Source organism: Anopheles aquasalis, chromosome 3, assembly GCF_943734665.1.
Source record: "Anopheles aquasalis chromosome 3, idAnoAquaMG_Q_19, whole genome shotgun sequence".
Taxonomy (NCBI): domain Eukaryota; kingdom Metazoa; phylum Arthropoda; class Insecta; order Diptera; family Culicidae; genus Anopheles; species Anopheles aquasalis.
In genome coordinates this window covers 45,859,064-45,876,563 of record NC_064878.1, presented here as the reverse complement: position 1 = coordinate 45,876,563, position 17,500 = coordinate 45,859,064, and the positions used below count along the sequence as shown (strand labels likewise).

The 17,500-nt window shown below is 48.9% G+C and overlaps 1 protein-coding gene across 2 annotated transcripts in view; it reads left to right on the top strand.

Annotated features, from left to right (window-relative positions):
* Positions 1–17,500, top strand: part of LOC126575924 (uncharacterized) — a 106,906-nt gene that overhangs the window by 55,431 nt on the left and 33,975 nt on the right. For both annotated transcript variants that reach the window (XM_050236944.1, XM_050236945.1), the window contains 3 exons: positions 851–987; positions 8,580–8,705; positions 10,752–10,856. In XM_050236944.1, coding sequence (XP_050092901.1) covers positions 851–987; positions 8,580–8,705; positions 10,752–10,856 — 368 coding nt within the window. The remainder of the gene's footprint in view (positions 1–850; positions 988–8,579; positions 8,706–10,751; positions 10,857–17,500) is intronic.

Genomic DNA, 17,500 nt, shown 5'->3' with positions numbered 1-17,500 from the left:
TGTGGTAGCAGCTAGCAGAAAGCAGAAGAGTGCACGCTTCCGTTGGATCGCATCGGATCCGATACGGTGGGTGGGTTTGAATGCCGTGCATGGATTATGATGTGGTTACGCAATCGCTCTATTATGTTAAATTACATTTCTTGTTTGAGATTTTCCTCCAAAAAAGAAGCAACAACATTATCGTTTCAATCACCTTTCCTGTTAGGTAATGTTTCCCCTTTTTAAGAAGGTTTTTTTTATTCCATTTATAAAATTCCTCTTGAATGGAGTTTAGATTCCAAAGTATCTTTTAGAAGCTAACCAACATTAAGCTCCTCCATTCCATACATTTCAAATCATGCTTGCGATTAAACCAACGACAGAAATGCATACAACGATGCAAAACTATCGTTCGAAGAAAAGGTAACACAAAATAACGTACCAAGCACACCGGGCAGTGCTAGCTGGCAGCTGGTGCCGTTTGCCTCGAAGGTCATTAATTAATTTACACCTCCAAGGAAAAAGTTATGCTCCCTTTCGGTCCTGTTCAGGGCCGGCCGGTGGTATAACCGGTGAACTACTTTGGTCACCTCTAAGGCGCCGCTCCGTTACGCCCTCTCTCTGTGCAATTTATTTTACGAAATTAAATTAAATGTTGTGTCCCCATTGGCTTCGCTCGAAATCGTCAGCAACCAGTTACTAACTAGCGCAGTGACCTTTGAATCTCACCCCAAGGAACCCGACCACCGTTAGTTTTGTTTAAAAAATCGTTTTGTTTGCTTCGTTTTTGTTCACCATTTTCTCTGAAGGTTTAAATAACCGCCTCTCACTCTCTCGTTTCGTTTCTTTTCTCAACGATTTATGCTTACAGTTTGCAACCGGACGTACTACGGGGACATCGGGCGTACGTACACGCTAACGGTGCCACCGCCACAATGGAACCGGTTACCGTTTCTCTGCCACCTGACGTTTACCGCTTCCGGTCACGAGCAGGGCGACATTGTACAGGTAAGTGACTCCCGTCCCCTGGGTGGACGAGATCGCGAGCAGCCTTCCAAAGCGTAACCATACACCAGCAAAGAGGCAACAACAAGCGCATACGACACTAAAACACATTTCTTTTTCAAAATGACTCTTAAACCTTAAACATGCTCCAAGTTGAACCAGAAAATGTTAGCCGTCCTTGAGACGCTCCAGTTCTTTCGTGTTTGCTACGTGGGCTTTCAACGGTTCATCATTTTGAAGCTGTAATTGATTTGCGCTCCTCACTCTACTGCTTCACTGCTGCGAAGCGAAATGAAATGAAAGCGTTTAAACGAGAAAGCAGCTTTGGCGTCGATTGAAGATTATGGTACCGCGCGAGCTCCACCATGTCCCCGAACCGAATGGAGGCCTTCGGCTCCACGCGAAGTAAGATTGATTCGAAACTAATAACGATATCGGCAGTAGGTCGCAAGATTCACATTGAGCTGGGCCTGGAAAAGCTGGAAAGCTTCCCTTTTATCCCTGACACAAACTCTCTCGCCACGCCGGTGAGCTCTAGTGAGCGCTGACTTCTTGGAGTGACTCGTTGCTCTGGAGTGTGAGCGAGCGAGCGAACACGAGCCGTTGCCGGAAGATTGCTTTTACTTCCGGGCCTTGCGTGTGTGCCTTCTTTCTTCCTCCCTTTTTTGGTATTTCACCAGCGAGGCGAACATGCGAACAGTGGGCGAAAGTGCCCGGTTCCGCAAGAGGAGCGCAACGCCGAAGGAAAAGATCCGGCCCAGCGTTAAACAAACAGCAGATGAAAGCGGTTTTCCTCTGGCATTGTGAGTCTGTGCCAGTGTGTGTGTGTTTGTGTATGTGTGGCCAGGCTGATGAGGCACAAACCGTAATGAAGATTTGGCCTTGCGTTAGCTGAAGGAGCTGTCCATGAGGACGAGAGCACGAGAGCGCTGAGCAAAGACGTTGGTGGTGGTGCTGGTGGTGGGCTGGCCGGTCAGGGATGCTGATGGGAAAATCCCTCCCTTTTCAGCATTGCGGCAAATGCGAATTCTAAATGCAGTCAGACTTTTCGACAAAAGGGACGACAGGGAGGAGGAGATCCTGGTTGCTTCCAGGACCTCAACTTTCTTTCATGTCCACCGTTGAGGGATTAGAGCACCGGTTGGGGGGGGGGGGGAGTCCCCCTCCCTCGGATGGCAAACGCGAGAATATTTGTCGTTGATTGTTCTTCGCCTCGCCCGGGGGTGGGTTGTTGGTTGATGGGCCACAAAGTTTTGGGCACAAGACGCCGCCCGGTGCAGCGCCGCAGCGGCATTCGCTTTCAGTTTGATGATGAACGATCGTGAGAGGAATCAAGGGGGAGGGGGGGGGGGGTTGATGCCCTCGGGTAGGAAGGAAGCGCTCGTTATCGGAATGCGAAACGAACCGTTGAGCGCGGTTGGCCTGGAACGCCGGCACATCGATTCATCAGGAGGACTTTCGGCAGTTCGTGCAATGAAATGTAAATTTCGGAACCGATGAATGGAGCATTTCACTTGCTAATCAGTGTGATGTGCGAGGAGGGGGGGGGGAATGGGAGGGGGAAGGGGGAACGCGCGTTGTACGTTCGGAGTTGAGAACTATGGCCGTGGCCGCACTTAATGAAATAGCTCGGTTGGTGAGTTGTGCGATCGATCAATGTTCGGTGTGGTGCGTGTTCGTCGCGCATTCTTGGGATAGTTTCTGGTGTTGATCGGTGCATTTCAGTGAAGGTGTTAGACATTTTGCATGCCAACCCATTGGGTATGCATTGGATTCACAATTTTTTAGCGGAGGAATAGAATCTTTTGCAGAAGCTATGCAGTCAGTGACTATCCGAGTGCTTAGCGGCTGAATGGTGTGGACCACTCACTTATTTACGAGGTGCATTTCGATAAGGCATCATATCATATTAAGAAGGAAGCATACGCAACTAATGATCAACTCGAATAATTGAAAAAAAACCTAGTTGACAAAAGAGTTTGATTTGAAAACCATATCATCAAACATCATGAAACGTACATGAAAACGTGCTTGCCTCTTGACTGTTGATTTGTCCTGCTTTATTAGAAAAGTATTCACCTGAATATATGCTTGATTACTATTGCTGTTCAGCTTGATCTGAACAATAGATCAAGGGCCTCAAACTCACATTAGCTTACGGGCTGTAGAAGAAAGTAACAGCCAGTCAGCGGACCATTTCATCACATAATTTTGAGGACTATTACTTTATTAAATTGGCTTTTTCCCACCAAAGCCCAACCGGTACCGGTGTTCGTGGCCAGAGAGGTTAATGTAATTCTAAAACTGGTCGCCGCGCCGAAGATACGGAATGATGTTGCTCGGTTGCCAAAACCCGAACCCGATGGAGGCGCCAGGTATCCGGTACTTTGAGGGCTTTTTAATAGTAATTTAAATTGGTAAATGACCCACGGAACCCAAACTCCATTATTTGGTGAATGTTGAATCGTTGAAAAAATGATTCTTCATTCGAGTTTTTGAACCCTACTGTGGTTGCAGATGTATCATCAATCTTCAATTCCAACACTCCCCGGTCCCTAAAACCTTCCATACCAAAGTTCCAGTCGTTTCGGAGTCTATAAGGAACATCCAAGCAGATATGAATTCATTTTAGTATACAGGGTGCGCCATCAGGAAGTATCCTATTTTAAAGTTGAAAAACTCTGTCATATTTCAGCCGATTTTGACAAATAGGACAATTTCTGAAACTTCAGTCTTCAATCATCACTTCACGTTAAAAGAGCGGACTGAAATTGTCACCCTTTACATTGAAAATAATCAGTCAATAGTGAAAACTGGGATCGTGCAATGGATGATGAATAAATTGTGGTTTCCTCCTTTGCCGCATGTAACGGCGCATGTAACGGCGTTTTTCTGTGGGTCTGTTTGAAAAATAAGGTTTTTGCAAACAAATTGAAGGCTATGAAACAACTTAAAGCAAATATTAGAGCAGAAATTACCAACATAATTCCCTAAATGTCAAAATGCCCGAAAAAGGGTTGATTTTTGTATGCCGACTGAAGGCGGTCATTTGATCGATGTCATATTTTGAGTATGGCACAATAAATGGCATAGAATAACCTAAATAAAACTGGTTTATTTTCTAAAATGGCTTATAAAATGATAAAGTTATTCAACATTAAAATAGGGTACCCCCTGATGACATACCCTGTGTATAGATTATTTCAACAAGTGTACGCTAAATGAGAATTTAACCAATTTTAAACTGAATTGTCTCAGACAGATAGATCATTACACGAAACATGAAAAGGGTAACACAATCAAGTGACCCTTAAATCTATCTATTAATTTTCCTGTTTTGATCGTTTTGTCATTCCATTTCTGGAGCAATCCACCTGACTGAACATCGCGCTTTAATTCCAAATCACTGCCCCTCGATGCTTCAATCAATCACGTACCAAGGTCAAGCAAGGGAGCATTTTCATTCGTTCGTTCGCACCTCTGAACACAGGAAACGTCAGGGAGCCTCAGTGAACCAGCTCCACGAGGACGCAAATTATTAGCTGCCATATAGATGTATTAATCTAAATTTACCTAATTAGCTGGCGAAACGTGTGCACTGCTCATTAGTGCTAAGCATCATCCACCAGCACTGGCCACCCCCCTCAAGCCAGCCAACCAACCGACGGCGCAATCAGTGGATATCACTGTGATAAATATTTTCTTTACCTCTGCCTCTCATTCTCCCTCTCTCGCTCTCGACCTCCGTGCGTCGTTGAGTGGACTCTCCAGGCAACGAACTCCAGCCAGTGAATCGTTCCAATCAACAATTACTGCGGCAGCACACTTACACACTATCACGCAATGTCACCGGCAACGGCAACAAACATCAACAATCGGTGACATTGGCCCCGGAGTTATTTACACACTGGAGCGCTGCCAGGACCCCCTCGGTGTGCCAGGAATGTGTTCGTCTGTTACATCATCGGCAACTATGCGAAGGTCGTTCTCAGACTTGAAGGACTCCTCGTCGTCGCCGTCGTTGGCGTCGTTGGCGTCGTCGAATCGGATCGACCGCCTGATTGGCCTGGGATGGAGTTTGCAGCTAGTTCGCTCATTAATCAGAGTCACTTTCGGCCTCTGACACAGGTCCCTTTCTCCCTTTATCCCCGACCATGCGTCGTGCTAAACACCCGCTTTAACCCTGCTGACAGCAGAACGTGACCTCCCTCGGCCCGGTCCTTCGTCTTGAGCGGCGTCTTCGTGGCCGTGGCCGTCGGTTGCGTTGGCACGCGAGCAAACACTTTCGCTTCTTTGCGTTTAATTAATTATATGCCTCCTGCCTCGAACCGGACGGACGGACGGACGGACCGATGGTCGTGGACTAAACGCCCGGAATGGCCACGGTCAATGGCCACGAGAAGGGAAAAGGAGTTGGAGAAAGGAAACGGAATTGAACGGGTCGGTCAGTGTGATAGTGGTTGTAATTCTAGCGATTGCGATTACAACTTGGCGGCATTGGGCGTTATTATTAATGCCCGTACGGTTCAAGAGGACGACGACGTGATATCCGTGTGTCTGTGAGTGTGTTGCGCATCATCTCCGACGTTTCCTGGTACTTGAGAACCCAGGGGGAGGGGCAGCACTGGGGTCTGGTTTTCCTCTTCTTTTGTTGTTTCTACGATTGTACTCCATGGAAGGCGCCTCCATCACCACCGCTGCTGTTCCCATTTTGCCATTGTTTTTTTTTCTGTGGGAGGGAAAAGGACGAAGTGGTTCGTGTGGCCGCAATGCAACCGCTGTTCTGTTTGTTCTAAGGCCCGGTCTCGGTCTCTTTTGCCGCAGCATTTTTGTCTTTTGGTCCATTCTTCTCAAGAATGTTTGCTGCCCTTTTTCCCTTTTCCCTTTCCCCGCTCGTCGTCCGTAATTCTGACGTAACGCTAACGAACTGCTGACGAACCTGCTGAATGTGCGTTCGGATCGTTTTGGTGTTTCACCGCAAAACCTTGGTGGTGGCCACCTTTTCACCTAACATGTAGAATGTGACGAGTGACGTAATACGACCAACGCCACGTCCGGTGAGTGTGCGGTGGTGCCGTTGTCCTTCTATAATGATTGTTCTCACGAACGTGGCACGTGCTATGCCGGCGAAACAATGGCATTGCCCGCGGTGAGTGTGCGTGCTCGGAGGAAAGCCGAAAACAATACAAACAACAAACACCCCGAAAAGGGGCGAACGCCTGGCAGGATTAAGGAAAGGCGGCAGAAGGGATTCCTTAACAATTCCGTGCTTTTCAGCGCATACACACCAGCACCTTGCTTCTTCCTCCTCCTTTCACTAATCAACTTTCTTTATCATTCTTTCACTGGAAGTCCCCCCACGGGGGTCCTATGCGGGCTTCGGTGTGATGAATATACACCGTTGACACCTTAAGAAATGAGAACCCCGTGGGAACCGTTGCGCAGATGCTGCAGAAACCCAGGGACCAAAGCGGGACCAAGTTCTCTACCGATGCCCGCCGTATCCTTGAACCTCTGGCACGCTGGCATAAGAATGGCCAGGAATCGTCATTGATGCCGGTATTAAGGATGCGAATAAATTAGTTCCTGGTTTTGTGTTGGTTCGATGGTTTCATTCGTCTTTGTGTGTGTTTGTGTATGCGAGCGCTTTGTCCGATTTGTCCCTTTTTCTTGCGTTCTTGCCCGTTTCGCAAAGACGAAGTTAATGATGATGCCGTAACTGAGCGAAGGGCAACTGAATGCGAGAAAAACGCAAGGAACGAGTGGAGGTGGAGCTTCATCTTGTCGGCCACGGAGGACATTCTAGAGTCTCGTGTGTCCATTTTAGCGTTTCTCACTAGCTCTCCTCACTCTCCGGGATCGGTGTTAGTGAGGCAAAGAAAGAACGAGACTCGGCACCGACCTATCCAACGGCGACTTTGTTCCCTCATTCAGCTGACAGTTTTATATCGTTCTGTGGCCTCCTTTGACCACCACGACCACATCCGGCTGGCTGGTTACAGTGAAGCCACAGAGACACACAGAGAACGTTTCTATCGCCTCCCGGATGACACTTCCGGAACGTACCCCGCACGACAGCTGACCCTGAGACCATCACCATCTGTACACGGGGCCCGTTTCTTACGGTTTAGCAGCGAGAATAGGATGCTTTTTCATCTGACGATGCTGCTGGTGGTGGTTTGATAATGGTTATCCTGACAGTCCCACCGTGCTTCAAGGTGAAAAGCTTCCTTTCGGTACGGAAAAGCGTTCACTTCCTGCCAAAGTGAACCTGTGTCGGGAATGAAGAGAAAGCGAGAAACGGGGCCACATATCAGATGATTGCTGACCACGTTACTGGACCCACAACAGCAAATGGTCGCCACTGAACGATCGCTTTCTCAAAACAAAGCTGCGCAGTAACCGAGATAGCATTTATTGTTTCTCGATGGCATTCATTCGGTTTGGTTTTCTCTTTCCCAGCGAGCAGCACTATAGAATCGGTTGGTGATTGTTTGTGTTTTTTCACTTTTTACCGACGAGAACAAACAAAAAGCCCCGGACAGGATAATGGCGTCAAGCAGTTCGCAAGCAGAAGGGGGGTGTAGAAGAGCTTTAGGTGGAAGAAGCGCGAGCTATGCTTTTTGTTAAATTATCTATTATCATTTGAAAAAGGAAAAAAACAAAAAGCATTATACTAACACCACGACGTGCTGGAGTGTATGGTGAGTATGGAAGGAAGGAGAGCAGTTGATCAGTGATAAGCCCCTGATGAGCCTCGCTGGCGACACAACTGGCTAAACAGAGATAGAGAGAGAGTGAGTGAGAGAGAAAGAAAGAGAGACAGGTTCCTCTAAAGCAGGTTTGTTTGGATTAATATTTCAATCTTGTGCTCCTCCTGGCTTGTCACCAACCCTACAGGGAGGATGGGTTGGTTTTATCTGCCTTTGATTGAAGATCCTTTTAAGATAGCACGCACAAGGGCACGCACATACACGCCCGTACGCACGAGGCAGAAATTAAACGATTCACAACGTGTGGAGGAGCACACCCCTCGCAGACACCCCCTTCTGCACACCCTTTCTTCTGGGTTGGTTAGATAGCTTTTCAAACGAGCGCCCAGTCACCACCAGCGGCAGGACAAACCCCATCTGTGAAATGGAAAAGAAGAAGAAGAAGGTTCTGGCCCACAGGGGACACAGACACAGTTACTTAAGCGAACCAGAGACCAGAGAGGGCGTCCTTCCTACCTGGCGCTCGAGGCACAGACACAACAAAGACACAACAACGCTCACAAATGAAATTGACTCACGGCCATGTGTGAGCACAGGTGATGGGCGGAAGGACAGGGTGGTGGTTAAGCCTTCTCCTCCGGTGTGTGCCCTCCAATCCCAGCCAACAACATCAAACGGAATGGCAAATTCGGTTCACCAACAAAAGGCAACGCGCGCAACCACCCTTACCTTCCCTTTTTGTCTGCTGGCTGCGGTGTCTTGCTTGGAACTCTGCTGGATCTCATGAATTCATTTCTTCAACTTCAAGCCATTGTTTTGTGTTGTGCATTAATTCAATGTATTCTTTCTCTCTCTCTCGCTGCGCATTGCTTGTTGTTGCAGATCATATTCGACAAATTCACCGTCGGCCGGTTCGACGAAGGGCTCATCGATCCGGACATGGACTCGAGCGATGCAAGCCTCACGCTCGGTGGCGATCTACCCGGTTGCCCCGAAGGATTCATGCAGGTAAGCACCAGCGGCCATTTTGGGCGATATCGCCGGAAACCTTTTCCGTTTCTTTTTTAGCAACAGGAGTGCCAGTGCACGAAGCTAGCAGGAAAGTTATGATGCCAGACAGTTTTGACACCGAGCTGTCAACAAACCCTGTCCTTCCTTCATTCCTTATCCGTTTTTCCCATTCACTGCCCCTGGCACCAGTTTGGTTCGTGTGGCCACTGCACTGACCACAGCGGCTCACGGCTACGGCTACGGCTTCATCAGAGCAGGAACGACGTTGGACGCCGAGAAAAGCAAATGAGAAAGTCAGAGGCCACCGTCCATGGTGCATCGTGGAGCAACTTTGCCGCCACTGCCACCACTTGGCTTGGCAGTTTTGTAACGATTTACAAAACTATCCACGCTGCAACTTTGCTGGCCAAAACTGGTCTAACTGGGGAGGAGAGGTTAACGCTTCAACTTCTGGCTTCCTAGTGGTGCTGCTGCTGCTTCGGTGCCAAGTGGAGCAAACTTTTGCCCTTTTCCTACGAATCACTTCACTCTACGTTACTAGGTACTACGTAGAGTAGAGGATCCCGGAACCGACGCAGCCAATGCAACCTAATCTCTTCTCGGAGCCGTGATTCTAAGGCACTGGCCGGCCCGGGCCAGTTCGACGAGGATGGGCTTAACGTTTCGGGTGTTTGTTTAGTGCGAATGTGTCTGTGCCTGGTGCCGCCTGGTGCCTAGACTCTCTTATCGCCGACGAGCCGCCGAGTTGTTTGCACAGCGAGCTCTCTCGCTCTCTTCCTGTTTCTGCTAATGCTGCCGGTGCTGCTGCTGCTGCTACTGCAGTCGTCATCGTTGTCGGCAGCGACTTCTCAGGATAAAGTTGTTGGCACAATTGGCCGATCTGCAAACGCAGTGCTTGTCTGCCGGTCCATAATGACGATGTAGTTACGGTCGGTGAAGTTGTGCCATTCTGAACCTGAGATTCGGTACCAATCGGACCAGCAAGGCAAGCGATAATGATGCCAACCAGAGCAGCGTGAATGATTTGTTGAGGCAATGAGCTTAGCAGTTGCATACTAGTGTGCGTTCACCGAGTCCATTACCACATTACGGGCTCGGCCCAAAGACTAACATTACTTTGCAAACAGCACGGCGCGCCCCGACATGCCCTCAATAATGGATGAGTTTCAGCAAATGCTATCTGCATTCGCTGCTCGCACGCTCGTCTTTTGTTAAATATTCATGCCGGGGAGAGAATCGGTTTTAAAAATGATGAAGCTTTTAGATCCAGTCCAGACGCTCTATTTGCGAACCGATAATGATTTTGATTGAGGTCACACAGAGATGGAAAGCCCTTTTTTATTTAATTTAACTTATCACAAATTTGCGAGCCTCAACAACCATCTAGCCGTGCCAGGAATGAGTACGAGCGCATGAGCAGCATCATTTATGCAGCACATGTTTTATTGCCTCCCGTGGCCCAGTTCGATCGGGCTCTATATGAGCGGCTGCTACCCTTCATTAGACCCGCATTTACATTCATCGCTTGCCGGCGATCCTTCCATTGCTTTTTCTCCATTTTTTTTGCTCCATTATTGTTGTGCCAATTCGTCTGTTTTTCATCGATATCCACTGTTCGATCGCTCGCGCACAAACGAAAGGATACGGGCCTAACGTTTGCGGGAGGATGATGATGGCGTACCGTAGGCGTACCGTCCTGTCACTCAACGCCATGTGACTGATCTGGGAGGCGGTACGCGTCAGCCTCGAGCCCTTTTTTTTCTTCGAAAACCCTAACGAAATAAATTCTCCCGAATCCCGGCGTCCCCATGCATCAATCAATGTCCTCGGCCATGTTTACCCTTACTTGAGGAAGTTCCCGGGTTCTTACCCTGGGCTCTTGACCCAAAACTAGCTCTTTTCCTAGCGTCCTCTTTTCGTGCCAGCTCAGTAAAGAGCACAATCTAGTTACCTTCGAATCGTATGTCTAATCCGTTACATTCTTTTCTCTCTCTTTTCTTCCGCGCCTACTACTACTACTACTGCCCCGTTTTCTACGTGCAGCTCAGCGAGCTGGGACGTCCGTTCACCGGTGGTTCCTGGTGCGGGAAGGCATCCGGTCATCAGCTGTACTTCAGCGAAACATCCACGGTGACAGCATCCGTCAAGGTAATTTCAAAACTCACATTCAAATCCTTCAAATCAGGCGTGGGTGTGTATGTGTGCGGCAGTAATCGTGAGCTGTAGAGTGGCGATGGGGATTTGGAGTATTTCATTTCCGGTCCAATCCCCGGCAACCGAGCACACTTGCAGTCTCATTTCCGTTCCCGTATTCCCTCGAACGAGCGGTCGTCTTCTAGTTTTTTTCACAGGAAGTTGACTACCGCACTACCGCATCTCACCCCCAAAAACTGCTCCCGCTGTTGACCAAGCTTCAATCGAAACATCCTGTGGGTGCTGGTCAACCCTGAGCTCAAATCACATTCCCTAGTGGGTCCGTAATACTCTCTAATACCTGGTGTAACATGTTTTCAATTTAAAGAAATTAAATGGAATTGAAATCCAGAGTGCAGGGCAACTCCCTTGTTAGATTGTCAATAGCGAGCAGATGGTTCCGAGTAAATAAGAGTAATCGCTTGGAAATATGCATTTTAATTATCCACTTCAACGAGTATCACTTCTCGATGAGGGATTCACAGGATCCCTATTTTAAATAGCTCGTATTTCTCTGTTCCTTCACCTCGGTGATGCTCGGCGAGAAGTGAATTTTTAATCACTTCCCATGTACTCCCTAAGCGGTTTACTCAGCGCACATTATCATTGTACGATGATATGTGTCACGCGCACCTTTGTGTCAGGAAGCTGAACCCCCGGGGGTGATTCGGGGACGAGTTTTTCATTTTGATTTTCGCGGAAAAAAATGCTATCCAAACGGTATTCGCGTTTGCTGACAGCTTTTCGCAACATTAAAACGCAACGCAAGTAATTTTCCGCCACGCATTTCGTTAACTTCAAACCAGTTCTCATCATCATCACTGAAGGGCAAAGGAGGCTCACGAAATGCACACAGCTGACGCACCGCATTACTGTCTCGTGTGTGTCGTTGGTGAAAGGGAAAATTGCATGCCCGGCACTTTTAATTCCGATTGCGCCAATTGAGTATTGCAAACCAATGCGACTCGCGATGTAGCGAAGTGCGATCGGCGAGCTCATTTGTGGTGCCGATCGGTCGATGACAATTTTTCATTTCATTCGCATCCGCATCGCAACTCACTGGTGCTGGTGCTGCTGTTCGCACATACCATGGGTTGTACGCGAAAAATCTGTCGGAAAAATGAGGAAAACTGTCCCCGGGTCCCAGTGCAATAAGAGTTCGAGCTGGAGAATGAGCAAGAGAGTGAGAGAGAGCGCGCAAAGGTGGCAGCACAGGTATAGGGGACTTCGTAATTATTGTTCCATGGAATGAATTTTCTCACCTACCACCCCTCACCACCCGGTGTATATGTGTGCTGCATGCAATATCGCTACCACCAGTAACCAGTCCAATCAACTTGGGCACACGGGCATTCATTCGCATCGCAAGCATCGGTGGTACGTGGTGATTCGTCTCGCTTCCTCTCTCTCTCTCTCTCTGTTCCCTCGAGGGAAAGGCAACACAAAACACAGTGAGACAGCGCAGGGAGGGAGGGAGTTGGGGGAAAAATGCTGGGGCACATAACTCACACCCATTGCGCCCGCCTCTAGGTGTTCGTGAACCGTATGCCCGGCAAGAAGAATGGCTGTCTGCGGTGATGTACTGCAATGTTTCGGGTTTTTCTCCGGGCCCCATTTCCCTTTCCACCAGCGAAAGCACGTCCCTGCGAGGAGCGACCGAACCGTTAGTTTGTGGATCCCAAGGGGGAATTGCTCGCTTCTGCTGCTTCACCGCTCCTTCGTACCACTGCAGTGGCAGCAGCAGCAGCAGCAGCAGTACTGCATTTTGATCATTTTCCACCAATTCCAAAATCCCAACGCAACCATATTGTTCTCTCTCCCTCTCTCGCGTTCGCTCGCTTCTCGGTTTACTTTCCCGATTCCCACGGGGGATTTCTCATCCCTATCATTAAGCTCGCTCTAGCTAGGTCACAAGGACGCGCGTGTCTGATAGCAGCGAGCACCGTAAGAAGAGCTGCAGTAAGATGAGAATAGAAAATGTGTGTTTTTTTTCACCAGTGTTTTCTTTGTCTGACGGCAACGAGGTGAAAACGTCGGTTACGTTGGGATGTAGTTTTCCAAAATTCCAAATCTCAACCTCCGATAATCCGAACGCTCAAGGTGAGGATTGTGAATGTCGAAGGGAAGCAAAAAGAACCACCACAGTAGCTGCATTACCTCCTTTAAGGCTGGACAACAGAGTGGGCCAAGAGTGTAACGCTTACGTGATCGTTGCCTCGCAACAGTGTGTGCTCTACCTTCCCAGGAAATGGATTCGAAAAGAAAAGGTTGGAAAACAAAAGAAAAAACCCCCAAAAAAACCCAGCCACTGACGCACTGCCTGCCGTGGCGGCGAGCTGGTGAAAATCGGAAAATTTGGTTAGCCTTTCGGTTGGCCGCATTTGTTGAATCCCCTCGTTTCTGAAGACGCAGCGCTGGCCTTTTCGGTGCGATTCCGGGATGCGCTGTGTTTGCTTTGTTGCATTTTCGATGCGATCGGCATTCCTCCAGGGCCGCTAAATGTGTTGCGTCAACGGCTGTACGGACCGATGCGCTTTTTCGTCTGCAAGCCAACTGCAGAAACAATGCCGAGATCGAATTTGCCACGGGCATTCGTCTGGTCTGGTTACTTCATTTTTTTTCTCCCCCCGGTCAATCCAGGTTCCTGGTCTTCTATTCATTGTGCACTAAAGGGACACGGAAGATGGGAAAATCTGTTGATGAAGAACCCCGGGTTTTCGGGCATCCACCCTACTTCCATCTCATTGCGATCGTCCTTTGAGCACCGTCCATATGCTCCAGTGAGCTCGTTGTTATTCGGGAATTTACTGTTTTGCTGCTCCGGTTCACTATGACCGCAGCGTAGCGCAGCGCAGTGACTTTACCGCACAATCCTCGAGGTGCCCTGGGACGATGATTGGCCATCGCATGGGGCAAAGCAAAGAGAATCCCATCTCACATCGCATTTTCCGAGTGGCTGGGACGATCAATTGCACACGTATTGGCGCATGCAAAGAAGCGGAGTGAGATGGAACAAATCCTCGATTGGATTTGCCACATACGGGGCGGTTGCTGCATTCTTTCCAAAGAGACCGCGATGGCGTTGCGATGATGATGAAGCAATAGAGAATGCAATTATCACTGTTCCATCGTGTGCCGTTCCGTGTGGTTCTTGTGGTTGATCGAACCGGTAGCGTGTGCTACGAGACACCAGGGAGCTTTGCAGAAAATTTGCATTTTCACCACACGAGCAGCGAGCATCCAGCATTGGCGCCCTGCTCGTTGCCGGGTGTTAATTGATGGCGTCGGTTCTTTTGCTTCATAATTTGCAACACATTCAAGAGGGAGAGAAACAAAGGGCTGAGAGGAGGTGATTCAAATCGAAATTGAAGAGAAAAAAGGGCAAAAACAAGGAACTGTAGACAAGGTGCAGTCGTTGATCAATTAGTCAGAACGAAACTTTCACGTGTAAGCGATCGGCCAATCGTGTTCCGCGTGTGCTTGCTACATCAAAAGCAAAATGTTCGAACGAAAGAAAATGAGGTTTTCCACGAACTGCGACTGCGAGTCAAATGCGAAATGCACCAGGGGAAAAACCAATTATCAACTTTACAGTAGAGCGAAGGAGTGCTTCACTCAGCAAACTGTCGACCAAGTGACCTTACGACGTCCCAACAACAGTATAAAACGCCAGCATGTAACGGCGTAGAGTGATCAAAAGTTGGTGAGATTGTTTCGTCGAAGCGAGACCCGGGGGCCCATTTCCCTACCATGGGGAGGAAAATGGTGACCGTTTCCGATGGAAATCAGAGGATGGCCACGACGACGATGACGACGAACGGATGGACGCTGATGTCACATTCGCCCGTCAAGTGTTGACCGAGTTAAGACTTCTTCAAGGACCGTTTCCTGGTGTGTGCTAGTGTGTTTGCCTGGCGTACAGGAGCATGAATTGGCAGCATAACTTTCACGACAGCATCACAGCATCGAGGCTGGATCCACTGCACTAATGTGGTGCTGCTGCTCCGTCGTTGTCGCTTCTTGAAAGTTAATGTTATGAATAAATTTCAATACTTCAGTGCAGCTCCGTTATCGTGTCACGATGTGTGTTGTGTGCACGGTCTGTGTGCGCTTTAGTTTGAGTTTTGTAAGGTTTGGTTCCTGCCTCCTTTGGTTGCCTGCTTCCGGTGCATATGTTTTTCTTTTTTCGCTGCTCCCTCGCCTTCACTTTCAGCTCATTCAACCGAACATCCGGCACGAGATGCCATCCTGGCGTAACTCAAGCCTTGCACGACGCCTAGGCTTTGACTTGTAAATCGTCTCGCTTCTCGTTTGGGCGCTCGGTCGCTCGCACAGGACTCTCGGTGACATTTTCTGCATCCTCATCCTAAGGCGCAACATAGCGACGTATAGACTGGTCTGGTAGTGCGCTCACAGAGACACTTCAGTGCCCTAGTTGTAATGATGTTTACAGTACCACTAACGATGGCCGATGGCGGTGCCTCTTGCTAGGTTTCTTTTTCTTTTTTATTCCACCTCCTCTGGTGGCGTCCTAGTACCAGTGGTGATGGTCGATAGTGCATCTTCCTGTGCGATGCCACACCAGAAGCATCTCACTACAGTGTTTCGTCAACTATCTCACTGTTGGAAGTGAAATGGGACGCTTGTGCTTCGTTGGTAACGTTTCAAATTACACATTCCGACATCGGCGCCGACGCAGGGCCCGCCTTTTGCCTTTTGCCGCATTCTTCTTTCCCATTATAAGGGATCTCTTAATTATTCTTTGGCGCTTTGGCGTTTTATTCAACCGACAAATTATCATATTGTATTGGATGGGCTCACCGGGGGAAGGAGTACCAACCCGTTCCGTTGAAGCACCGAACACACTGGCAGAGAAAGAGAAAGGAGGATGAGAAGTAGGAGAGGTCCTTTCGGTTCGGTTCGGGGCTACCAGAAGCCAGATAAACTTGGGACAACATTTTAATTTGATATTCGCCCTGCCGCTCGCTGGAGCGCTCCGAACATCCTAAACAAACATGCGGTCCAGTCCAGCAAACGAAATGAAAAAGCTTTTCGACCGCGTTTCGGAGGTCTTTTTGGTCGAGGTCAAGCCCTACGTCTATTGTCATCGCCAAGTTGCTGGTCGGTTGCTGGCCCCAATATACCGCTCAAAACTCATGCTGCTGCTGCTTCTGCTACCAGGAAGGATTGTTCGAAAGCGAAAGGAGGGACCAAAAAATAAATATATACGTAGAGACACACGCACCCACACATATCAGTTCTGGTATCATTTCAGTCCCGGAGTTTCCCGGGCAAACGGAATCGCTCCGCATCGCACTATTGACCTTTGACTCCCTTTCTGGGGCAAAATGGGGCATTCCGCTGCTTCTGCTCTGGCCCATCACATTGACATCTCCCTCCATCAGCCCCTGACCAACAGAATTCATCCATTTCGGGGCAAACGGTCAAGCATTTTAGATAAAAACAGTCTCCGTGCGGTGCTGCTGCTTGAGTTGAAGACCCTCGCGCGCGCGCGCGTCGTGGCAAAGTTTTCGAGGGAGCGCTTTTGGGCTCGCTGACGTTCAAACAAAATGCCCACCGAGTGCTGGGAGGGCCCCGTTTTTGAAAGCGACGACCAGAACTCTAGAACCTCACTCCTTCGCACGCGTCCTCGGCACGATACGGTTGACGAAGGTTGATCGTTTTTCTTGCTCGCTTGCTCGCCTCTTCGACGCTTCTTTCGGTGGTGGCGGCAGAATAAAGATGTTTTCGGACGGCTCTCATTGATAGCATTGATGACGAGGCCGGTCCGGTCCGCCCGGGACAACAAACCTTTTATGTTTGCTCGAGGAAAAGTTGTGCCAAAACCGAACGGAGGGTGGACAAACAAATGTGTGTCCACTGATTTGCTCCACTGTCAAGATTGGGAATCGAGCCTCGTGCGCTAAACAACTTCCTAACCTGCCGCTCAAGTGGATTTACCGTTTGATGCGATCGGGATTTTGTATCAATAGCAATCTCTTATCGCGAACTCGTATCGTAATGATTACGATCCATGTCAACACCTTCGTGGCTCTCTTTGGAAGTGTGAATACACTGGTAGCACTGCAAGGACTACAAAGTGCCAAAAGGGTTCATCCAGTACATGGTTGCGTGATTATAATTTCACATTTAACTCATGTAACCGATACCATCCACTGGTAGCGCAACATGCGCTTCAACAACAGCGCAGCAACAAACAAATTACCCATCCGCCAACAAACAAAATCCGGACTACAAGTTGTGCATAATTGCATTCCCGTGATCGCGAGCGTTCGGTTTCATCAAACAAAACCCCCCGAAAACTCTGCTAGAGCAGCTTTTGGAGGGGTTCTACCCAGCAAAAGGCAGTTAGTCTATTACAGCTGTGTTCCACGCGAACGTCCAGCTCCTAGCGTTAGTAATGGTACGGCCATTTCACCATCGAACGCTAGTGCGATGGAATGAAAATATACGCGAATTACTGCTCCGTGGGGGTGGCCAGAGAACCCACACATACACACAATCAACTTAAGGCCCCCTGCCCTTTATGGTGCGCTACAAACGAGCAGATGGACACGCGTGGCCCTAAGGAAGTTGAG